Genomic DNA, 26,520 nt, shown 5'->3' on the forward strand with positions numbered 1-26,520 from the left:
ATATGATGGCTTAACAGTCCAACTGTAAATCATATTAGGTACCCATTTGGATTGGGATTGCAGAATAAAAATCAGATAAATCAATCTACCTCATATGTGTATTTATCCATGATTTGTATGCACAATGCTTTCTTATTCTATGCAATCTATCTAGGGCTTACCTTAAGGAAATGGCAGAATATCAAATGCTTATAAACAGCACAATAAATTCTTTCAAAATTTACTTCATTCTGTAATCATAAATTGCTGCATTTCAAAACAGCAAATTTTACCTTTTGCATTTGATCTTTTTCTGCAATAATCTCATAACCTTCCTGCCCAGTGCCATTCTTGAACACCAAGATTCTTACTGTGGATTTCTCAGTACGTTTCTTCATCCGGTAGGAAAGGATGGACTTGGTTTTCCCTCTCTTTACATCCGTAGGAAACGCCAAGCCATTCATCGTCCAGCTTACTTTCTTCATTAATAACAGATGGGCTGCAAAAAAAAAAAAAAAAAAAGAGTCAATATTTGAGTTCACAATTAAAATGGACACTATGGACACATCAAGTCCCCTCCCCATTAAAATTAATATACTGGCCACTCTCCATATAGACACTGGTATTTTTTTTTTACATACTACCACCAGCTTCCCACAAAGCGTAACATAAGCTGTAGCAAGCTGTCTGCTCTGATAGCCTGCATAAATCATCATTCCTGAAGGGAACAGATGTTCAGGGTATCAAAGAGTAATACCACAATTTAGTCATAATTAAAATTCACCTTAGCATGCCTCTGTCACAGAGCAGAAGATCATTTAGCTTCTTACCTACCTGAAAAAAAAACCTTATTACTTCTGTATGCTTTAGGGAAGTAAATCCTTAATTTTGATTCTATTTAAGTAATACTTCTATAGTATCCTACACTGAATATTTGTTTTAAAATTGGTTTTGAATTTTCTATTGACAGATTTTCTTAGGGAAACCTTTGTACCATCATAGTTAGTTTGCACTGAATTATGTTATGTTAATTCTGTCATCGCAAAAAGGTTTACTTATGTGGCCTTCATGTAGAAATCACGTAATATGTAAAGGTATATTCTGTATTACTGGGACTGAGACCTCTTGGTTTCACACCTGTTCTTTTGATATAGGAATTGTGAAACCAAGCTGAGCAGCTCAGATGTCAAAAGAAAGCAAGTGAGACCGCTTATAATGAGGAGGGTCTTAGACAACTTCATTAATGTGAGTTAAAAACAGAGAAATACAGAGAACATTTGGAAAATATTGCCGTTTCCGAGCCTGAGGGTCAACTGTAGCCTATGAGATAGAAACAAATGGTTTCATGGTCATCAATGCATTCAATGATGCCTTCCTCATGATCTAACAGGGAGAGAGAATATGATCTAATCCAAGATTATCCCAACAGTCTCAAACAGCAGCATGTTACAGGATTTCCTCTTTCCATCTTCATCAACATTTCCATAACAGAGGTTTAAATACAAATTACTGATGACACAGCTGACTGACAGGAATGAAAAATGGCCATATGTTGGTATTTTTAGTAGATTTTCCCTAATTCCTCAGACTATTACAAAAGCTCTTTAATGAACCTTCTTTTTATGTCAGGAACCGAGAATATAAAGGCAGAGGAGGACTATAAGGCCCTTAGACGGTCCAGTTTCTATCTTGTTACAATGCTGCAGACCCCAGATGATATTGCACTTTCCTTTCATCAGATATGTTTTATCTTTGCTGTCCAGTTATTATCAAACAATGTAAAAAAAAAATAAAAAAAAGGACTTCACATCGATCTTCATTAATATGCTAGAATTTATTTTATTTTTCAGACACAGAGTATTTAAAAGAGCAAGTCTCACAAAAACTATTTTAAATTTAATGTGTCCTAAGGAGGTTAATTATGTAACTGCCCATATTGTCACAAAGTCAATGACCTGTGGATTTTGCACTATCACATGGATATTTTTATATGGTTTTTTTGTTGGGGTTTTTTTTTTTTTAATCATTTCCATTTATAAACCACCTCTCCAGTCAGGGCTCTGAGTGAATACATAACATACATCATCAAAAATAGAGCAGCAGCCTGTGAATTAGAAAAGACCGGGTTCATACACCGCCGACGCGCATGTGATCTTGGGCAAGTCACTACACCTTCACATTACCTAAGATACAAATTTAGGAGTAAATTTTCAAAGGGGGTCCATATGTAAAAATAGCATGTACTCATGTAAGTAGCATCGACCTGAGTACATGCTATCTTATAAACAGAATAAAGAGATCAGAAAGTTTCAGCAGAAACGTGCTGAGAAGAACTGAAACCCACAACAAGCCAGCCTCTACATGCAGAGCAACAATGGAAAAACAGAAAAACATCACCATTCTTCATAAAAACATGAAATAATAAAACCAAGAAATATAAAACAATCATAATAGTAAAATCATATTCATAAAAAGAATACATATTTCAAACAGTTAATGAATAAAATATACAATATTTCAAAAACACCAAGAAAATATTTCAAAATATCTGATGAATAAAAAATCCAATAATTAAAAAAATGTTCTATTCCCCCCCCCAAAAAAAATTAAATATTTTGAAAGAGCAGAATATTCAAATTACACTCAATAATTAAAACTAATAAGGATTTAAAAAAATCTCCTGCTCTCCATTCCTGTGATCTTCTGATTTCCAGTCACCCTGAGATTGTTGTGAACTGGGGGAGGTAGGGACGCCCATATTTTATCTTCTCTCTCACACACACACACAAAATAACACATTCATTCTCTCACACACTCCCTCTAACATACACAGGCTCATTCTCCCTCACAGATATATTATGTGCGTGTGTGTGCCTACATGTGACACATGGGCTCTCACACAGACACTTTGACAGGCACACAGGCTCTGTCACTCACACACAAACACACATGGCCTCCCTCTTGTCTTCCAGTCATGGTGGGTGAGCTCCACCACAGCCCCACGGGCCTTCCTGATTGGGGTGGAGGGGTGGGGAGCAGAAGCTGGGCGCACAACAGTGACTGCAAAGTGGCAGGGGTATATGTTCCCCTTCCAGGTTCACAGTATCCTTCTAGTAATCTGCCCAAATCCCTTATTGTTGGCTTAAAGAAGAAGACTGGAAATCTCCCCAAGTATTTTGAATCACAGCCCTGCTAATGCTGCACAGACAGGAAGAGAGACAGTGTTGCAGCCAGCTTTCAAAATACCATTAAAAAAAAAAAAAAACAATACTCCTCCAAACTCACATCACGCTGTACTATTCTTCCTTCCACAAAACTGAGCCAGAATACAGTTTTCCCAGAACCCACATGCAAGGTGGACTGATTTTCCACTCCGGAGTCTGGACCCTAACCGAGTCACGCACTTTATTCAAACATGGAATCCCGTCATCTCCGCCCGCCTTGCATCCAGAGCACTAGGTCACCGCCAGGCGTGTGCGCGATCCGGTGAATCCACGCCCCCACCACCCATTTTGTGCCCACCGGTTGCCATGGCAATGGCATCTGGCAACTGGAGGTGGGCCAAAGGTGCCAGCAGGTTTCCCCCATATAGAAGTATTGCCAGAGTAGGATAATTGTTACAGCCCAAAACAGCAAAAGATATACGCTAGTTTTCTCACTGACTCACTCTGTCTTTAGAACATAAGAAATTGCCATGCTGGGTCAGACCAAGGTCCATCAAGCCCAGCATCCTGTTTCCAAAAGAGGCCAAACCAGGCCACAAGAACCTGGCAATTACCCAAACACCAAGAAGATCCCATGCTACTGTTGCTAGTAATAGCAGTGGCTATTCCCTAAGTAAACTTGATTAATAGCAGTTAATTGACTTCTCCTCCAAGAACTTATCCAAACCTTTTTTGAACCCAGCTACAGTAACAGCACTAACCACATCCTTTGGGAACAAATTCCAGAGCCTAATTGTGCGTTGAGTGAAAAAGAATTTTCTCAGATTAGTCTTAAATGTGCTACTTGCTAACTTCATGGAATGCCCCCTAGTCCTTTATTCAAAAGTGTAAATAACCGATTCACCTCTACACGTTCAAGACCTCTCATGATCTAAAGACCTCTATCATATCCCCCCTCAGCCATCTCTTCTCCAAGATGAACAGCCCTAACCTCTTCAGACTTTCCTTATAGGGGAGCTGTTCCATCCCCTTCATCATTTTGGTTGCCCTTCTCTGTACCTTCTCCATCGCAACTATATCTTTTTTGAGATGCGGCGACCAGAATTGTACACAGTATTCAAGGTGCAGTCTCACCATGGAGCGATATAGAGGCATTATGGCATTTTCCGTTTTATTAACCATTCCCTTCCTAATAATTCCTAACATTCTCTTTGCTTTTTTGACTGCTGCAGCACACTGAGCCGACAATTTTAAAGTATTATCCACTATGATGCCTAGATCTTTTTCCTGGGTGGTAGCTCCTAATATGGAACCTAACATCGTGTAACTACAGCAAGGGTTATTTTTCCCTATATGCAACACCTTGCACTTGTCCACATTAAATTTCATCTGCCATTTGGATGCCCAATCTTCCAGTCTTGCAAGGTCCTCCTGCAATGCATCACAATCCACTTGTGATTTAACTACTCTGAATAATTTTGTATCATCCACAAATTTGATAACCTCACTCGTCGTATTCCTTTCCAGATCATTTATAAATATATTGAAAAGCACCGGTCCAAGTACAGATCCCTGAGGCACTCCACTGTTCACACTTTTCCACTGAGAAAATTGACCATTTAATCCTACTCTTTGTTTCCTGTTTTTTAACCAGTTTGTTATCCACGAAAGGACATCACCTCCTATCCCATGACTTTTTTAGTTTTCTTATAAGCCTCTCATGAGGGACTTTGTCAAACGCCTTCTAAAAATCCAAATACACTACATCTACCAGCATAGAAGAGCTACATTGTTAACTTCAAAGTAGATAATTTGTCTGCCGTCCAGTTCCACTTCCCGTTTGCCTACAGCCAATCAGATGAGCTGGAGTGAGTCTTCCTGCCCATCTGCCCACGCAAATGGAAGATGGGCCTCACCGACAGCCGCCGGCTGCTTGAGCCGGTACCGGCACCTTGCAGTATCTCTCCTCCTTTGGCTGCTGGTGGCCCTGCGGCCTCTCCTGCTGGTGCTGGCTCACCGCCTCCCCCGGGTGTGCCACCCCATGCAAATGCACAGTATGCATACCCTGTCGCGCCGGGCCTGCATGTTAAGTCCATTTACGTTTATAAATTCTTTTGAAAATTACCTCCTTAGATTGTAAGCCTTTTGGGAACAGGGAAAATACTACTATCTCGTGCATATTCTTTGTGGCAACTGATTAGGTGGGCCTCCAGGAGAAGGATGGAAAACTGGTTTAAATGAATTACTGTTATTGGCAGGGACTTCTATTGAATTTTAGGATTGAAGCTGTAGAGCTTTTGTTATGAATATACTTTTAATAACTGAACATATTGAGTTTTACTGTAACTCACAGATGTATTACTCAAAGTAGAAAAGCAAATGTTAAATAAAACAAACAGAATTATGGATAGGAACCTTTTATTAGTACAGTATTTCTCAGCTTTGCAGAGCTCTCAGTCAGTTGGCACTGACAGTATAGTATCCATTTACAAGATTTCAACCTTTTCTGTCTCAGTTACTCCCTCAAATTAATGTAGCCAATGTTTTTTCTATCAACAGTAAATATTGAATCCTAATACTAAGTGGTGCAATTTCTAAATACTGGTTTTTGATTGGCTGCTGCAGCATTTTTTGGTTTTGGTTATGTTTAAGTTGCATAAAATCGCTCCTTTTCAATGGCGCTATAATAGTCTTAAATAACATTCTGATATCAGTTTTTTCAACTGTTTTTAAAGGTCCTCGAAGAAACTTTTAGAATACTTCGCTTTGTTTCTTATTGTGCATCAATGTCATTGCTTATTTGTGATTGGTTCATTTTTCAAATGCTATTCTCAACAATATATATTTGAAAACTAAAATGGCGGATTAGGAGTCCAATGTACAACAATCATATTGAGTCTGTGAAGCTGTGTTGCTCCATGAGAAAATCATAAGATCGGTTTAAGTAAGTTTTCTGCTTAAATTCTTTATATTTCTCCAATTTTGACACTTGCTAGTACTTGTACATTGTGGTTAATTTTTTTGAGTCTGAAGAAGTAGTAAAAACAAAAACAAGTCGTGTCGGGCTTGGCTTGTTTCTGTAGGTCTCCTCTAATGGACTCTTACAGTAAAACTGATATGATACGTGTCAACTTCCTTTATTAATGCAAGAAGATTTTATATGCAAAAACATACATAAAAATGATTTAAAAATGATATTGCTTAAGAGAGCTATGATTAAAAGGTTGAGCTGCAAGTCAATTAAGTGGCAGTGTACCATTTAAATACTGGGAAACCACTACTAAGTGAATGTACTGCTATCATATTTCATTCATGTTTGCATGTTTTCTTCAATTCATAAAATAATTTTAGAAGTCCATCAGAGACCTACCTTTGCTTTGAGCAAGAGCATCAGAACAAACACTTGCATTTCTGCTCAAGAAGAATGACTGTATAAAGAGATCTGCCGTTCTGCATTGTTTTCCAATATAACCTCAGTGAGTGTTGGCATATGTATCCCTCTCCCCTGTCGCCATTGGGCTCCCTGCCATACATGATCCAAAGGGCTGAGGGAGAAGTCTTGGCTTGCATTAGGCCAGGGGTCCCCAAACTTTTCAAGGGAAATTTCAAATCTTCAAGAGGGCTGTGGGGGGGGGGGGGGGGGGGGGATTCCGCTTGGGAGTTTCTAGATTTTCTAGAAGTTGGCAACCTTGCCACCCCCTAAGACCTCTGCTCTCTGGCCCCCACCCCCCTTCACTTTCATTCCTATCCCTTCCCCTCTCACCCACTCCTCTCTCACTTCATTCCCCTTATTCCCTCCCTCTCATCCTGCCTCCCCTTCCTTCCCATTTTCCTCTCATCCTAACCTCCTTTCCCTCTCTTTTTCACCCACTCCTCACTCTATTCCTCTCCCCTCCCTCTTCCCTTTTTCACCTCCTTCCTTCACTCATCCTACTCCCGTCACTCTCAACTTACGTTTTTCCCCTCACTCGCCCTATTCCCTTCCCTTCCCCTTTGCTTTTAAACACCCTTCCTTCACGCACTCTACCCACCTCCCCTCTCTCATCCCATTTTCCTCCTTTCCCACTCCACTTCCTTCTAATCCCTTCCCTCACACACCTACTTCCCTTCACATTGGTGGGTCCTGGCTTCCCTGCCAGCCGCTTCCAATAAAGTGTGGGTTCCTGCACCTCTTCTGCCACTGGCGGGGCATGGCCTCCCTGTCGGCAGCATCAATCAATGGTGGAGTCCCAGTGCCTCTTCTCCCCACCAGCAGCAGGTTAATATTTTTAAAATAATTAAAAAACAAAAACGTTCTCTGCGGGCAAATCTGGCCATGTGAACTCCACAGGATGAGTCTGGCCTGACAGCTGTAGTTCGGGGACCAGTGTAATAGACTATAAAATGCAATACTGAGTCACAGGAGCATAAATGTTTAAGTAACATAGAAATATTAGGTAATATCTACTATATTTTGGGCACTCATATAGCAGGTCCCTCACTGTGGAACTCCCTCCCCCCCCAGCTCAGAAATGAACCCTCATCACAAGCCTTCAAAAAACATCTCAAAACATGGCTGTTCACAAAAGCCTTCCCACCAGACACTTAACCCACCTACAACATCCCATCCCATACGCATCTCACCCTCTGACCCCCCCGATCCACCCCCTCACCCCAACCCCCCCTCCCCCCCCAAACCCCTTACCTTACCGACCCTCCTCCCAACCCCTCCTGTCATTTAATTCATAACTAAATGATCACCATGTTATTGCAAACATTGCTTCCATGATGTAATATAGTTATAGTTATAATCTACCTGTTCTACTGTTACCGTGTTATAATGTACTATAATTATAATGTAATATAGTTATATTCTTCCATGTTACAATGTAAAATAGGGCGGACCCCGCCCTATCTCTCAGTTTCCTGTAAACCGATGTGATATTTCGATCGAATGTCGGTATATAAAAACAAACAAATAAATAAATAAATAAATAAATAAATAAATTGTATGGCAGCATTTTTTTCAATGATTTGAGGTCAGAAATGTAACTTTTCTAGACAACAAAAAAAGGAAATGCTGAATTTATGCAGATTATAAAAATTATTGGGAAAAATTTTAGACAACTCACGGGTACAATACGATCACATTTTCAACGGGAAACCATGCATATGATTTTCCCTTCAAAATCCAGTGGTAAGGGGATAAAAATGTTCAATGTATCCATGAACATTTTCACGTGCTTTGAAGCAGGGACAAATGTATCCATAAAAAAATGTGTGTGAATGAAAGCCCATGTTTACTCTCCACCCCTGCCCTAAATCTTTTTGGACATGATAAAAGTATCTGCACTGTGAGTAGTACAGGTTCTTTTACCCTCAGCGAAGGGGGGGGGGGGGGGGGGAAAGAAGCAATTTTCAGCCAAACTTTTCCTGGGAGGTAAACATCTATTTATGTAAATATCTTTGAAAATTATGTTCATTATCTTCACAATAGACAGTATAATCTAAAGATAAATCGCTGTCTAAGTGATGTAAAATAGCTCAAAGACAAACATTTAGATATTATGATTAATATTTAAGGATAAGAGCAGTAGAACAGTACAATAATAAAACATGTTTGAATTTTGGAAATTTAAGATATCAAATGGAAAATGTTCTGATGCTAAGAAAATATAAGATCATACTTCGTTATGTCACCTGTCAAAACTACAATTGCCTATTTGTCCAAATTTAGTAAATACAGTATGTACAGGTCATACTCCTGTTCTCAGATAAATTTATAGCCACTCCTTTACTTTAAATGCTTTTGTTCTTTGTTTCTGCTTTTTCCAAAGTGTCATCACTTATTGCCGTAGGCACAGTGAGTATATTTAACCAATGATGACAGTGGTTGGCATCAAGTTTAAGACTCAATAACCTTATCCTGACATGATCTGCAGTTTAGAATGTCCTCATTTTTCATTTGATTAAAATTTCAGGCACCCTATCTTGTATGCCAATCAAGTTGCTGTCACCTTTTCCTGAACTTTTCTAGTAAATAATCATGTTCTTCAAGTAGAGAGCAGCCTTAGGTTGTGAAAATGAGTGCATACTTTTAAAGCATATATTTAAATCAAAATGAGTGCCCAAAATGGCATTATCATATGACTATAATGATCCAGTGTGCATGTAATCTGCTAAAAAATAGAACAGTACAGTATACACAAAGTAGTGAATAAAGGATTCATATACAGAATTGTGAAACACTCATTAGGGGACTATCATAGGAAATCATCAGGTCTTTTTTTTAATCATAATACTATAAAACCTACATATAACACTCAGAGTCCCAGAGAGTATGAAAATGAGGAATCATTCACTTGACATTACTACTGCAGGAGGGGCAGTATGTATTTTTTTGGTATTGTGTTACATATTTTGAATTATTCACATCACTTTATTGCTATATTTTGTGCTTGTAGATGGCTAGAGTATCTCTGCTAAATATTTACGGACCTGAATGTTTTCTAAAATAATTCTCTACTGTATAATTTCATTTTACTTTTGCCTTTGCATAACTAATATTTTGTGATACTTTTTCAGCAATAGTTGTGAATCTAAATTTTAGATTTAGTTACTTGCTTTTCCAAACCCATGCACAAGGCACGTTACAAATTCAGGTATGGTGTGTAATAAATATGCTGCCCCAAAAGCCTGATATTGAAGTTGAGATCTAGACAATGGAAGATTCAGTCATTTGCCCCTAGAGCAGCAGGACCATACGTGGTATGAGTAGGATCTGAACCCTGGCTTTCCTGGTCCTTAATCCCACTGCTGTAACCACTAGGCCTCTCTCCTCCAGGAACTGTGGGCATTTGCTGGGACATACTTCAGTCTGATGTCATCTCCAATGTTATAACAGTTCATACTGTTTAGGTTTAAGATCTTCCTAAACTTAAATACAATTTTTTTAATATAATCTGGAAAATTACTGGCAAAGGGGAGGTTTGTTTTTGCTATTGTTCTCGCTCATTGCTTCTGTAATTTGGAATGCATACTCACACGAAAGAACAATGGCAACAAGTTCACAGTACATATTGAAAAGCTAAAGGGAATTTTTGTTACCAAGAAAATGAACTACCTAATGTAAATAATGAAAATGAAAGGCATTTTAATATTTATTTTCTTTAAAATTCTTCTATTCCGCCAAATCCAAAATCTGATTTGCTCTGGGCAGATCACAGCGTCAACACAGATATCGGTACATAAAAAAATGATAAAACATAATGTAAAAGAGTAACACAGAGAAACAATTATTTAAAAAATACAGGAATAAACAGGTTACTTGTTGATCATATCTATGACTAATAAGTGCAGCAACAAATATTAAGTAGTAGTAAATGCTGTGCAAAAAAGCTTCCTAAAGACTATATAGCCAGCTTCTTCCCTATGCAAGGGGAGGCGTTTCCACGACACCACAAAAGATCTATTAAGGAATTCTTGCAAGGAAACAGCTTTAAAACAAACAACAAATAACATTTTATTTGCCCATAGACATCAAGGCTGAAAAAAATTGTACTTTTTGTAAAAAGGTAAAGACTTGGCTATTTTCTCAATGATCAGTGTTATAATCTTGGTTGTTAGCTGGAAATGAGGAGGAAAGATATAGGAGTCAGTGTAAGATTGTGTTGGCAGATTAATATGGGTTTGTTTAAATTTTATTGGTTTTATTTGTTTTGTATTTTAATATCTGCGATATTGTTTTAATTATGTGTGCTCTTTTGTATATCGCTTTAGACAATTTTGGTTAGAGCTGGGGAAGCAGTTAAGAAGAAGCTTTAAATAAATAAACAAATAGCATAGAATAGAAGACAAAGAGTGACCAAGCAAGTAATTCACTAGAAGGTCAGTGAGATATGCAGGGCCGTCTCTGCCAAGGGTCCAACAGATGTAATCAACTTAGTTGTTCGCAGAGAAATGGGAAGCCAGTTAAGATCTTTCAGTGTAGGTGTAATGTGAATCCTAAATTATACAATTAGTTATCAAACAAACAGCAGAGTTATGGAAAAGCTATAGAGGATGCAGATGGCACTTCAGGAACCTCGAGCATAAGGCACTGCAATAGTCAAGGCTACTCAGAGCCAGGAACAGAACTTTGAGAACTCATATCGGCCTAATTTTAAAAAAGCCAGCGCATGTTAAAATCGGGGGATCCGCATGTGACTGGGCTGCGTGCATTTTCAAGGGCCATGGCCACGCACATATCTCCTGCTACCCGTTGAAGGCCGGCTGGACAAAAAAAGGGGTGGACCAGAGACAGGATCTGGGCAGGGCAGGCCGGGACAGCACCATTAGGCACTGTCCCGTTGAAGAGCACGCCGGCAGTCAGCCAGCCCATGCAACCTACTACTGCTCCAGAGAGCCAGGTAAGTATGCATGGGATGAGAGAGGGGAGGTGGGTAGAGTGCATGAAGGAAGGGTGTTTAAAAGCAAAGTTAGATAGAGGGGTTTTAGGGGGTCGGATGGATAGGGAAAAAGGGAGCCAGGTTAGCTAGGGGACTTAGGAAGTTCCCTCCCAGTCTGCTCCTTTATTGGAGCAGACTGGGAGGAAACTGGGGAAAGGCCCTATTGCGTTGCTTTGCATTTCTTAGAAAATTTATGTCCTTACGCGCCTGAGTCGGCACTCGCACACACATGCATGAGCCGATATAAAAATCACGCATGCATGAATGCGTGGGTAGCTGATTTTATAACATGCGTCCGTCAATGCGCGCATTTTATAAAATCGGCGCATCCATGTGCGTGGCACCAGGAACCGCGCACACATGGACGCCCGCGAGTGGGTTTAACAATGTACCTTTATATACTTAAGGCATCTTACCAGCCTGAGTTTTAAAAAAGGCAGAGCTTTGATCTGCATCTTCAGCATAAGACCAGAATCTGGCATTACTCCTAAATCATGGGCCTCAGACAAAAATACAAATCTACCACCATCAATAACTACAAGTTGGTTGATTTGGAAACAACCAATCTTTAATGGCTTAAATGCACTGAGCAATAGTCACCAGAGCGGAGTGCAAACAGGAACTGACAAACAGAAAGAGTTGGATGTTATTGGCATAGATTTTCAACTGAATGACAAAAGAGGAGATGAGTTTTCTCAAGGTTATAAATAAATATTTTATAAAAGACATGGAAAGACAGGAGCCCTGGGGAATCCCTAACAAAACTGGTCTCCATAAGGAACAATCATCACTCACCCTATCTTGTTGGTACTGACCATTTAGAAAAGATTGGAACAAACCCAAGACAATGACCCCCAAGCCCAGTGTGACAGAGTCTATAACAGAAAAAAGAAAAAGAAATAGGACAGCAGAAAAATACCACATGACCCATCCAGCCTGCCCATCCATACAACAACCAAACTCTATAATCCCAACCATCTCTGTGCTTGTCCCATGCTTTCTTGAATTCAGATACTGTCTTTGTCTCTATCACCTCCACAGGGAGGCTGTTCCATGCATCCATCACCCTTTCTGTAAATAATACTTTTTAGATAATTCCCCAGTCAACCCTCTTTCACCCTCATTCCAGTCTCTTTTCTGTGCACTAATACCTCTAAAGTATTTAAATGTCTCCATTCATATTTCCTCCCCTCTTTTGCCTTTCCTCTAGGATATACATGTTTAGATTGTCTGTTCCCATATGTTTACAATGAAGATCATTGAGCGTTTAATTAACCACTCTCTGGACTGACTCCATCTGGTTTATATACTTTTGAAGATGCAATCTCCAGAACTGTATACAGTATTCCAAATTAAGTCTCACCAAGGATTTACACAGGGCAATAATCACCTCTTTTCTTCTGTTGGCCATTCCTCTCCCTATGCACCCAAGTGTTTGCAGTCACCTTCTCCACCTTTCTGGCACCCCAAGATCATCAGATAAAACCAACCCTAGATCCCATTCTGGTTTCATGCATAGAATTTTACTGCCTAGATTGTACTGCTCCCTTGGGTTTTTGCAGTCCAAATGCATGACTCTGCATTTTTAACAATTAAAAAAACAAACTTAGCTGCCAGAATATAGACCATTGCTCAAGCTTTGGTAGAGCCCTCCTCGTGTTTTCCACATCTTTCTGGCTATCTACCTTGTTACAGATTTTTGTATTGTCTGTATAAAACCTTTTCCCGATGGTCCTTCCACAATATCACTATTGAAAATATTGAAGGGGACCACTCCAAGGACCAATCTCTGTGACACCACTAGTAACGCTCCTTTCCTCAGAGTGAGCTCCATGTACCATTACATTTTGTTGTCTCCCACTCAACCACCTTTTAACCCAGTCACTTTAGGACTCTCACCAAGACACTCGCTTTGTTTATAAGTCACATAAGAGAAACTGTATCAAAGGCCTTAATGAAATCCAAGCACATTACATCTAACACTCTCCCCTTAGTCAACTCTCTAGCCACCCAGTCAAAGAAAAATTGATGAAATTTTATCTGACAAGACCTATCTCTAAGAAAACCATGCTGCCCTGTACCTTTATAATCCATCTGATTCCAGAAACTGCACTATTCTGTTTTAGCAGCAAATAAAATAAATATATTAATTTAATCGCCATCACACTAACTGGCCTGTTGTTCCCAGCTGCCTCTCTACTTGCATTTTTGTGAAAACTAACATCCGCTCGTTTCCAATCCTCTGGCACTACTCCCAACTCTAAAGAAGCATTGAAAAGGTCAGCTAGTGGAGCTGCCAGAATTTCTCTCTTAAAACCCTTGGATGTAGCCTATCTGACCCCCATCGCTTTATCCAGTAAGTTGAGGTGAAACTTGTAATGCCACAGTGTTATCAGCTCTTCAGAATAATGGTGGCTTCTCAGCTTCCATTAATTGCACCTTAGATTAAAGTGGTTTTCACTTCCATCTCAGAAATGTTCTTAGGGGTTGATTTTCAAAGGGATTTACGCCCATATAGTCCGGAAAGCAAGATGTACAAGCGGGGAAGGGGAAATGCAATGCAGAACTTTCCATGTGATGCACGGGACATGACAATAATGATAATGTTTTAACAAATGTTTAGTAACTCCTAATATGTATTGTACAACAGTTCTGTTTTGTACTGAAAATGAAAAGTTAATAAAATATAAAACAAAAAAAACCCCACCCCAGTTTATGTGCATAAACTGCCTTTGGAAAATCAGCTGGGGACCAGTGCATGTACACGGATGCATGAAACTCGATGACATGCGCACCTTTACATGCACTTGCAAGAGACATCCCTGAGGCAGAGTAGGGTTAGAAAAAAAAAGGAGAAGGATTTACGCACATATTTTTACATACACAAGTTACATCTGCTTGGGATCAGGTGTAACTTCGTGCACGTGTCAGCACTTGAGTCCACTTTGAAAATTCAAACTAAGGTCTGCGGGCTGTTTTTACTCTAAAATTTTTATTTTTTTTGCCCTCCTACTAAAGTCCATTTCAAATTCTGAATACATGTTCATTCAACAAGCTATGAACACTAAAATACATTTAAAATATCTTCTTAAGGAAAAGCACAGAATCCTCAATGCTGCAAAATTGTCAAATGGGGTAAATATTTAAATATATGAAGCAATTAACCTTAGGTAGTCTTCCTCATGCTAAAAACATATATGCTGACCAGTTCAGACAATATTTGGCCCTGTTCTGTGGTAATTGACCCTTGTGCATAATTTCTGGCACACCCCTCAGTTTCTCAGATAAAGGCCAGAAGACCTAACTGGTCTGAATTTCAGACATGCAAAGCTGACAAATGATGTCACCTAGAAGAGGCAGTGGTGGAACTCAGTCCCTGCAAGCTGATCCATAGATGTCCCAATTTGAGGCTAAGCCATTTTAGAGATGAACATCTGTGGCATGTGAAACATGTGCCCTACTTGTCAGATATTTGAACTTAGACTTGTAACATGTGGGAGGAAACATACAGCTAGAAATTCTCTTCATATTTTTCAGTCAAAAGGTTGTAATGCACTATAACTGCTTCAGCTCAAGTTCTGAAGCAGAGCCATTTGAGATCAGCCAATAATTGCATGAACATATGCAATAAAGTTGATATTGTCAGGTTCATTAAGTTGATGCATCTTTTGAAAAACAAAATATGACAGAATGTTTAATTTTTGATGTGCTTATGAGAGAAAGTGTTATACTGTTATTTGGAACCCTGCTTGGAATTTAACCATTTTCAAGTCAGTCAATAATTAGAATGATAAAAATCCATCATTTCACTGACACCTACTCCTGCCAGGAAAGACGTGCTCACACGTATCCTTGTCAATCAGGAGCTGTCACAGCAAATTATTTCATTTTGTAGATCACATGGCAGCTAGCAGACAACTCTTACAATTTAAATTTAGGTATCAAGAACTTTTTCTCAGGTATTACATTTTTTCTGTAAACACATCCCTTTCAGCACAGATGCAAAGAGTGTAGGGAAAGCAGAGGGAAAAGATATGGCAGATATCGAAGAGGTACATTCAATTTAAACTGAGCTCTAAGTAACCAGAAACAATAAAACATATTTGTTGAGAGCTTTAGAATAGTGCATTTATAAAAACATAGTAGAGGAATATCATCATTAAGAATTACAGTATTTTAATGCCTGATTTACCTGTATGTTCAAACATTTTCTCCCGTAATATGAAAAATATGCTTTGGTTTCTAAGAAAAGCTCCTAGCTCTTCGTGAAGATTATTCTACATTTCACAATGCAGAGTTGTTTGTTAGCTCAGACTGCCATCATTAAAGCACATCAAATTTTAAAGTAATTGGAAAATATCTTATCTACAATTTTGAACTGGCTCCTCTGTTTTGTGTCTTTATATGATTTTTCTTTGGGTAAGGAGGTAATAGATAAGGAAAATTCATAATAATTGCTTTAATTATTACAATATGGGTTTTAATATTGCTCCCAAATCATTTGCCCGGTGTTCCTGAGAGAAATACAGAAATGTGGCTTAGATATAGTTTAGGAGCAGTGGGGGGAATGATGTACAACAGAGATCACTTCTGCTGTGAATTAGTTAGGTACAATACAGTGAAATTAAGGACAGCATCATTAAGTATGAACTAAGAGGCCAGAGAAATATAAAATAAATCATATTTTACGTGTTATATGAATTCACGGGTTTTTCAGTTTACTATTGTATGAAGTGCTTTTATCTAAGGATACCTATTCTTGTTTGTAAGAGATATATATATGAATAGTTTGCATTTCAGTCTCCTTACATTTTAAATAGCTGATGATGGTTCATCTGAATATTTAAAACAGCTGGAAATCATAAAATGAAAAAAAGCTCAATACAGACTATCCTATATTAAGTGGTTAAGAACAGATATGCATGTGATATTTCAGTGTATTAGATTTTTTAAGCCCTTTTTCAAATGTCTGTTCCATAAAAGAGAATCCAGCCCAGAAATATTTAAATATAAGTGGATTTCTCTGGCTGTATCTTTCCTAGGCAGAGCCTTGTAATAGGCACACAATATGTCAGTCTAAGCCCAAGCTCACCTATTACTTCTGTTCTCAAAAGAGAAGACACATCTGCCACCTGCTCTAGTCTGTGTCCCAGTAACAACTGTCGAGAAGCACAAAGATTGATTATCAGTCAGAAACCATAGCACAACACCAGATTTTGGTAGGTTAAGCTTGCTGATCCAGCAAGCGATGGTGTGAAATTTTCAGCAGTGTGTGCCAACATTGTGGTACTAAAAGAACATCAATGTGGGTCACAGTGAAACCCAGCCAAAGACAAACTGACAAAGCACAGAAGTTTTTTTGTTCTGGACTTGGCTTAGCGTTAAGAGACAGACAGAACACGAGAATGAGATATTTGCTTCATGATTTTTAAAACACACTCTGATCTCCAGTGATGTGCAAGACAGATATGTGCTGGTGCCCTGGAGGCTGGCTAATAAACTATAGCTGTAAATGAAGAAGCATTGGCTTAATAACAAAGACAACACAAACAACAGGATGTATGACAAGAATCTAGAAATGTTTTTTTTCTCTTAATAGTGCATCTAGATTAGTAAAATTTAGTGCCACAGTAAATTAGCTACGTCAAATACATTTATATGCATTTAAATAGAGAATTCCATTCATTATTTCTATAGCAAGTGCAAATGTTTTGGAGATCGTTGCAGGCATAATTTTCTTAATAGAAACATGATAGCAGAAAAAGACCATATGGCCTATCTAATCTGCTATCCACACCAATTCCTCAGCTCTACAATCCCTACACACACACACACACACTCTTTCTTTCTGCCTAATTCACTGTGTAAATAACAGGAGCGTCCTGTTAGATATAATTATTTGCTGAACAATAATTTAATAAACATAAATATGCTCTACTGCTGCAGGAAAACATGAACACTTTCAATGTTCTTAAATAGCTCACTGTATAAGGAAAAGTCAAGTAAATAATGAAAAATTGCTAACTAGAATTAATAATCTTTAAAGCACAGGTACAGTAATGGTCATTGTTAGGTGATTAGTTACTGCAAGAGATTCACTCCAAAGTTTTCTTGTACCATTCTCCAACAGAAAAAAAATGTTTTAGGAACTTAAAAGTAAAGATGGGCAGAAAAATCATAACCTAAGATCAGGACTTTAATTCTGGCCTAAACATCTGGATTTTCCTCATGAGAGGGATCAGCAGCTTTATCCATTTATCCTCAATTTCAGCAATCTTACTGGTGATCTACAAGAGTAATCGTTTTGTCTATCTCTGCATGAAACACGGAAAGGATAGCAGAAAAGTAAAGTAACCACTCATTTTTAACAAGTATTTTGTTAACAAAATAAAATAGTTCATGGAAACATATAAAAGTTTTAAAAATTGTGTTTGTATACAGGGCAAATTACTAACACACTTTATTAGATTTTTTTTTAATATGTAACTTTCTAGTGATAGACAGCAAACAGCACTGGGCTGTGGTTGAATAAGAACCAAGGTGAGTGAAAGGAGGGATTCAATCCCTTTCAGACTGTGCAAAATTAAACAGGGAAACTGAACCAAGATATTGCACTTTCCTCAAAGAAACACTGTGATAATGTGCTCAGTAAGAACGTGATCAAAGATCTGAATGCAATAATCCATTCCTTCTTAAAGGCGAGGCTGACAATATCAACTTCTTAAAGCTAGACTAATTCATTGAAAATGTTATGCCAATATTTCATTCCTAGATCACTCGCAAATCTCACTAAAGTATTCACTTTGTTCTTAAAATTCTCAAATTTTCTCTGTCAGATCTGTAGCACTGAAATAAAAACCCTGGCTCACATTCACTCTTAGCTGAAAGGATTATTACAGCACCATTCTGACAAATGTTCAAATAAATGTGCAATTATGGTATCTTAAAATCAGCATAACATACATTTAAGAAATAGTGTAATTCTGAAATAATATGCTAATTGCTAGTCACTTAACAAGATTTTGATCACTTTTGAGAAAACTGAGAAATATTCCGGTACATGTACATTATGAACAGACTAACGCAATGCCAAATCAGTCATGCACCTGTTTCTAATATAAAATGTATTTGTATAGCTGTTTTAATTTTTAAAAAATTGATATTATATGCAATTATAATCTAAATTAAAATATATAATCCAATTATGTTCATGAATAAAACATGTCTATATGTGGGTATCTATATCTTGCGTTAATTACTTTGTTTAGATATTTACTAAGAGCCACATATCAAGAGAGTTTAAAGCCACCATGAATCTCATATTACTATGAATAATGGGTGTCAGCAAGCCAAACACATGTGAAACCTCACACAGTCCCTGCTGGTCTTCTCAGTCATTCACCCAAAATTGTCTATTTTTCAGGTTTTTTTTACTGGAAGTGCTGACATCCATTATTTACATTAATATCACATTCTTGATGGGTTTCAAATCTCTTGATACGTAGCTCTTGGTATGTATCAAGTTTTAGTTTGAACTACATAGATGCACTTTTTTTTGTGGTTTGTGAATTATTTTGTTTAAAAAGGACCAAACTGTGATTCTCTCTCTCCAATTACAAAAATATCCAGATTAAAACTAATAGTTTTCCAAAACAGCATTATCAGCTATAAAACATGCAGAGTTGTGATCAGTAATTCCCTAGCTTGCTCTATGAACAGCCTAAATTATTCTTAACATTAGTATTATTATTCTTCAGAGAGGTCTAAATTAATAAATGCCCTAACACTAAGGGGGTTTTATTTCTACTGAAATACACCTAATGAATTGTGTCTGTTAGGTGTCACTGAAACCAAACAGTAAATTTAATAATCTGTTTAATTTATTATATTTTCACCATTTAGCCTCCTGCAGGCTCCCTAATGTCTGTTCCAATCTATATTAAATTAAGCACCAATGCTAATGAAGGCCAATGAATGTGACTGTCAGTAGATATTTCTTTCATTAAGCACATTATCCTCTTACTGAGCTGTAAATGAGTAAACATTAGTTTTGTTAAACCATGCAAAAAAGGCAGGGTGAAAATTATTTTTTTAATTGAAACCCTAAAGCCATCTACTGTTATTTTTTGATTGTTTGTTGTTGTTTTTTTACCTTTAATGTTTTTGAATGGATCCAAAAAAGGCTCTCCGGTGGAAGCATACACGTCGGCATCATGGGGGATGTCTTCAGGTTCTAATGCTTCAGTGCCATCTGCCAGGAAGACCCGCTTTGCAGCCACATGTAGATTCAACTTCTCCGTACAATCTTCCAGCAGCTAAAATACAAGCAGGAGGTAAGAGAAAAAGCACAGACATCTTTATCAGCAACAAAAGAGCTGAGTTAGGGATCTACTGCTTTAGAGAACTACTGATGTTTCAAGATCTCAGTGACTCATTTCTTATAAATCTGTAGTCACTTCTATAGGAGGTCTGAGAAGAAAGCCTATTAGAAAAGCTAATTGACTAATAACTTGAATATAATTCCTCAAACTAGCCTGGGCTGAACGTGTGCAAGAAATACAACAATAATCTGCCATATGCTATCTCTTCAGGACTGAAATGCAAAATAAAATACAGTTCACGACATTTCCAAAACCTGAACACCAAAACAGCACAAAGCAGTTTACCATCAGTTGTCTATGAAACAACAAAGTTATTTTATTCTAAATACGACTTCCTAAATAAAGTACAAAAATTAGAGAAAGTAAATAGGAAATCTCTGAGGAGCTATTTACCAGTTTCATTGTTGGGGCAGCAATTTTAGCACAGATACTTCTTGTTCCATTTTTATAAGCTGTTGCTCTGATTATCCAGGTTTGCCATTTAAAAACTGGAGTCACATGAGTTTTACGAGAAAATCTGCCACATATACCAAAGATTCAGAAGAATTAACCATCTTGTTGATACTTTTTGTTTTGCAATACATTTTTATATTGATTAATAACATATAGTATATATGAATGAATTTTCCAATGCTTGTTTAAATTGTACAAAGCATAATTTACAATAACTGGATTTTTTTAACATATGAATAAATTATAACCTTGAGAAAATATTGTGGATCCATTTAAACAAATAGCAAATTATATCTGTTCTTAGAGCAGTAAACTAAAATAGCTGTAACTTGTGTTAACGCTGAGGTAGATCTTCAAAACATACACGTACGCGAACAAAAGTACACCAGATTTTATAAGATATGCGCATAGCCGCATGTATCTTATAAAATCCAGGGTCGGCGTGCGCAAGGCTGCGCAAAAATCGACAGCCTGCATGCGCCAAGCCGCGCAGCCTGCTTCCATTCCCTCCGAGGCCGCTCCGAAATCGGAACGGCCTCGGAGGGAACTTTCCTTCCGCGTCCCCCCACCTTCCCCTCCCTTCCCCTATCTACCCCACCCCCCCAGCCCTACCTAAATCCCCCCTCCACCTTTGGTGGGCAAGTTACGCCTGCTTGAAGCAGGTGTAACTTGCGCACGCCGCCCCGGCATCCCCCGGCACAGGCAGCAGTGCTGGGGGACTCGGGGCCACCCCCAAACCATCGCCATGCCCCCGGACCTGCCCCGGACCGCTCCCCGAACACGGCCCTGGACACGCCCCCTCCCGCCCCTTTTACGAAGCCCCGGGACTTGCACACGTCCCGGGGCTTTGCGCGCACCGGCGGCCTATGCAAACTAGGTGCGCCGGTGTGCGAGTGCCCTGCGTGCGTAAATCCGAGAGGATTTACGCGCATAGGGGTTTTAAAATCTACCCCTTTAGGTATAACATTTCTGTATGAGGGTAACCTGCACAGAATGGCAGTTACTACCCTGAACAATTTGCCGGGCAGACTGGATGGACCATTGGCTCTTTATCTGCCGTCACACTTCATGTTACTTTTTAACTAAAGTGAAAATTATGGCCTCATATTTCTCTTTGTAAAATAATATTTAACATTTCAGTGACTTAAGGTAGACATAGTTTATTCTACATGCTCTTCCAAATTTAAAATATGCTCTGTTCAGGTCAATTAAAAATGTCTTATTATTTAACATTAAAAAATCCTTACTGCTGATATACTTTTGGAACAACTTGCCAAAATGCTACTTACAATATTACCTGTAATAAAAGTATTCTTTGTATCAAAATGATTGTTTGATAGCAAACATATTATTTAAAGAAACAATTTTTAATAGTGTCACAAGAGGTTTAATAACTCATGTGCAGTGCGGAAAAAATTAACAGGGAACTGTTATTTACTCGTTCTAATAGTACTAGCACTAGGGGACACTTTAAAACAAATTTAAGAAAATATTTCTTCCATCAACGCACAGTTAAGTTATGGAATTTGTTTATGAAAGATATGATCAAGGTTAGTGGTTATAACCAGGGTTAACTAGCAGCTGGGCTACTGAATATGCCCGGCCATCTTAAAGTTAGCCAGTTATGTCTAACAGGATAAATTTAGTTCAGTCCTACGGCCCGACAAGAGTTAGCCACATAGGTTAAGCGGCTAACTCTGCTCTGCCCAGAAACGCGTCCCGCCCCCAGAATGCCCCTGACTTATTCAGCTATAATTTAGCTGTATACAGCAATGATTATCACTGGATAGCCATTTAGCCAGTTCTCTGTCTAAATTGTTTTTGAATATAGACCTCCTTATGTTCTTAATCATTTACCAGTAATGTCACTAGGAAAGATCCTTTTAGTAAGGCTGTACTATAGTATATTTTCCACATTTCCAGCTCTTATAGCTTCATAACTTGTGAAAATGCTACTACAATATAAATGGTCATTAGTTTTCCTATGTATACAAATTCACAATGAAATAGTGTATAAGAATGGAAAACAAAAAAAAAAACCCACTAGCCCCGAGCTTTTATGGCCTTTGAAGATCTTTAATGCCATAACATTTTTATAAACCACTTACTATTGGCCTAGTTGTTAGAGCAAAGAGTTAAAATTGAGGGGAACCAGGGTTGAAACTGTGCCTCCCAACACTCCGAAGAAAATAATTTTACATAAGAACATAAGATATGCCATACTGGGTCAGACCAAGGGTCCATCAAGCCCAGTATCCTGTTTCCAACAGAGGCTAATCCAAGTCACAAGTACTTGGCAAGTACCCAAACATTCAATAAATCACAAGCTACTATTGCTTATTAATAGCAGTTTATGGATTTTTCCTCTAGGAACTTATCCATAACTTTTTTAAACCCAGTTACACTAACTGCTGTAACCAAATCCGCTGGCAATGAATTCCAGAGCTTAAACTATGCATTGAGTGAAAAAGAATTTTCTTCTATTTGTTTTAAATGAGCTACTTGCTAACTTCATGGAGTGCCCCCTGGTCCTTCTATTATTTGAGAGAGTAAATAACTGATTTACATTAACTTGTTCAAGTCCTTTCATGATTTTGTAGACCTCTATCATATGCCCCCTCAGTTGTCTCTTCTCCAAACTGAAAAGCCCTAACTTTCTCTCTAGTTGCCTCAGATACCCACAAATTATAAGGTCCTTGAAGTACTGATTTATTATACCTCAATTAATGGTTTTGAAAGCCTTGAGAACATAAATTGCCATACTGGGTCAGACCAAGGGACCAGCAGCACCCTCTTTCCAACAGTGGCCAGTCCAGGCTATAAGTACCGGGCCATCTTGAGTATTTGGAAAAGTGGGCTAAAAAAAAAAATCCAAATTGCTATTTGTATCAAATTCTTGTCAGTTCCAGTTAAGGACAAAACATATAGTCTTATGTTCTTTCTAAAGGTCTACAAGAAAACATTGTTTAGCTGGCTGAGATCCAAGATGGGCGGCAGTGGCAACATTTTGTGAGAGCTCTGTCCCATTTTCTTAAATTGTCATGCAATGCTTATCTTGAACCTTAAGATATATTGGAATTACAGGTTCCTCTTGCTTAGCCAGATGCTAAAGTTATTGCTGCCAATCTAATCACACTAGCCAGAGGGGATAACATTGCTCTGCTTGGAGCAACAGCAGAGAGTAATCACTGGAGAAGATTGACACAAGGAGCTGTGCTGCTGGAAGCGATCAAGTGCACCAGAAAAACAGACTGTTTTTGAATGGAAATCTTGGGAGTTTCTCCAACCAAGACAACAAATGAATCTGAAACTTTGCTGAGACCTTGTGTGTCTGGGGCTGTGTTTCCCCTCTATAGCAAGACCAGCTTTAGATAAGTCAGGACCTTCAGAATTCTTCAAAGTTGGTCTTGATAAACCCGAGGTTTTTCAACATTCAAGAAATATCAAAAGCAACTGCAGTTTTTTTAAAAAGATCTTCTTTTGGCAGATATGTCTGAACAGCTATAAGAATCCTCTTCTAAGTTTCAGCTTCAAGAGACAGACATTTTGGAGCACAACCAACATTTGGATACTCGATGTGAAAATTGGAAAAAACTGTATGAGAACCAAAGCTCTATGGTTAGGGATAATTTGGTTTTGCATAAACTTGAGACTTCGAGAAATGTGAGGCATCATAATTTGCACTTCAATAATTTTTTTAAAATATTGTCTGTCTCTGCTTTGGATATGTTTAAAAGATATCTGAGGGAACTCAGTGAGAAACTGCTGCTGCCTCTAAACAATGGGAGACGGGCCCTCATGCCAGGAACATCTTGTGGGGGTGCCTTTGTGTGCTGCCGAGTGCCAAAGGAGCGCACCTCTACATCCAACTTTTGCTTTTCTTTCTTTGTCCAATGGGGAAGAAACAGAACGTTTTTTTATGGCTTGGGCCAGCCCAAACTGGTACTCCTTCCCGAACTCATCAACGATCTTGTTGTCTCTTCCAGGAGGTGTATTGGAATGGAGATGAGACTTTTTAGCCTTACGCAACGCTGATTCCACCACTACTGATGTATGAGAGAGCTGTACTACCCCATAGTGATGCACATTCGAAACTGTAGGTCTGTTTTCCAGAAATCTGCTTGCCCTGTGTATGGGGACTCCCAGGTCTTATCCAGGACTGTAACCCAAGTGGGATGGCAATGCCATTGGCTCTGAGGGACATCAAAGTTTTTTCAGAATTCCCAATGTTTCCTACCTCAGATCAAGGCTGGCACTGCTCAGTGTCTTAAGGATGTGCGATATCTGGGTCATGACCTGTGAGGTTGCCCTTCCTTGTGTGGCTGGGTGCTTTTCCGTGGGCGGAATGGAAATTGGTTCAGCATCCAATCGTGACTGACACAGATCTCCTGTGCTCCCTATGAGGCGTAGGCACAGCTGCCTGCAGTATGAAAGAGTCTGGTCCTCTATGGTGTTCAAATGCTGGTAAGCTTTGGGGCACTGGATTTGTGCCTCTTAGCGATTGGTTCCTGTAGTTGAGGATATTGCCTCTTCAAGGATACAGATGAAAGATCAGAATAAAATCTGAGGGAATATGCAGACAAACTTTCCGTGATAACCTCCGATGGCAAAGACATGGCTTCCTTGACATCCAACTGATCACTTCCCATGAGCTCTTTGGGCATAAACACTATCTGAGAATCCCTATATAGTTTGAAAGGATGGGTATCACTCCACTGATTTATGGACTTCTGGGTTTCCTTCTGCATCAGTGGCAGAGACTTGTCAGTCTTCTTCTTCTTGCTATGAGTCATACGCGTTGATGAATGCATCGGCTGACTGGAGGGCTGCGCTGGCATCAACGACTGCTTTGGCTTTGGCACATATGTCAGCTTCGCCATTTGCATCGGGTCCATTAATTGCATGGTCTGCTCCTGATACTGCGAGGCAGGCATGACCTATGTCAACTCCTTTGACGCTTGCATTGTGGGTTCTCAGAAGGAGATGCGCAGTGTTTCTTTTATACAGGTGATGCGACACAATTGACTCTCCTTTATGCTTGGAGTGCAACAAGGGCAGCGGGTCAGACTTAAATGATGCTTTGGGGTCTGCGTGCAACGCCGCACAGCCTCTTTACTGCATTGGCTCTGGCTCTTGGATTCATTGCCAACTGGTCATGCCTGGTTGATGTGTCAATGGGTTGCACTGTTGCAGCTCTTTCCCATGGGGGGCCCTATGCGCCTTGCGTCCAGGTGATGACTGAGCTGATTTGAGTCCTTTTTGGATGGGGGCATAAGAGCCCAACAAAGCATCGCCTTGCCAGAGCCGTTCGATTTTGGCTGCCCTATGCAAGATTCTTGTTGGTGATCCAAACTGAGACAGAGATAACAATAGTTATGTCCATCTGTTATGGATATAATTTTGCCACATTGGCAGTATTTAAATCCTGGTGTTTTTGGAGCCATTTGAGCACTTAAAAGCGCTGTTTTGGGGGTCACTATAAGTGACAAGGAATAAAGAGCAGGAAGAGAAAGTCGACTGTACTACTGTCCAGTTGCACATAAGGAAAAAACTGAAGATAAGAAGCAATCATGCGGCAAACCACCACGCAAGAGCATAGAGCAAAGCTCTGCATGCTAAGAGAAAGCTCCGCCCCATGCCACCAGAAGATGTCACCCAGAAAACATGGCTAATTCAGCCTGCTTATTGTCAGGAAAAAACCCCCAGCATTTAAGATTATTGCTAGTTCCCCACCGGCGAATTTGGGAACTACAGAATATTCTCATATTTCTTTGGTAGGTGATGTCTCTGTTCTTCCCATGCTCTCCACATTGCTTCTACCATTGACTGTCAGATAGGAGACACTAAGGTCAGTGATTAAGAACATGGAGCAGACCTTGTTGTGCAGGCTAGATAAAGCCATGAGTACCTTGGAGCAGGTTGTTCCTCAATTGGATTCTCATTCTTTCATGTTACAAGAGCATGTCAGGAAGATTATGAAAACTGATTCTCAAATTTCCATGCTGCAAGATTCATCATTAGCCTTAAGGATAATGAAATTTTGCATAGGAAACTTGATATTCTGAAAAATTTTCATGTATTCATGAAAAATTGTTAAATTTTTCCAAGTGTCCTCAA

At 39.0% G+C, this 26,520-nt stretch overlaps 1 protein-coding gene across 3 annotated transcripts in view; it reads right to left on the reverse strand.

Annotated features, from left to right (window-relative positions):
* The window catches only part of DCDC1 (doublecortin domain containing 1), a 351,456-nt gene that overhangs the window by 262,458 nt on the left and 62,478 nt on the right, over positions 1-26,520 (reverse strand). For 2 of the 3 annotated variants that reach the window (XM_029583130.1, XM_029583129.1), the window contains exons 5-7: positions 20,344-20,467; positions 19,722-19,884; positions 273-478 (exon numbers count right to left, since the gene is read on the reverse strand). In XM_029583130.1, coding sequence (XP_029438990.1) covers positions 273-478; positions 19,722-19,884; positions 20,344-20,467 — 493 coding nt within the window. The remainder of the gene's footprint in view (positions 1-272; positions 479-19,721; positions 19,885-20,343; positions 20,468-26,520) is intronic. The other variant, XM_029583131.1, reaches the window with a different exon arrangement.

The sequence above is a fragment of the Rhinatrema bivittatum genome, chromosome 17 (assembly GCF_901001135.1).
Source record: "Rhinatrema bivittatum chromosome 17, aRhiBiv1.1, whole genome shotgun sequence".
NCBI lineage: Eukaryota > Metazoa > Chordata > Amphibia > Gymnophiona > Rhinatrematidae > Rhinatrema > Rhinatrema bivittatum.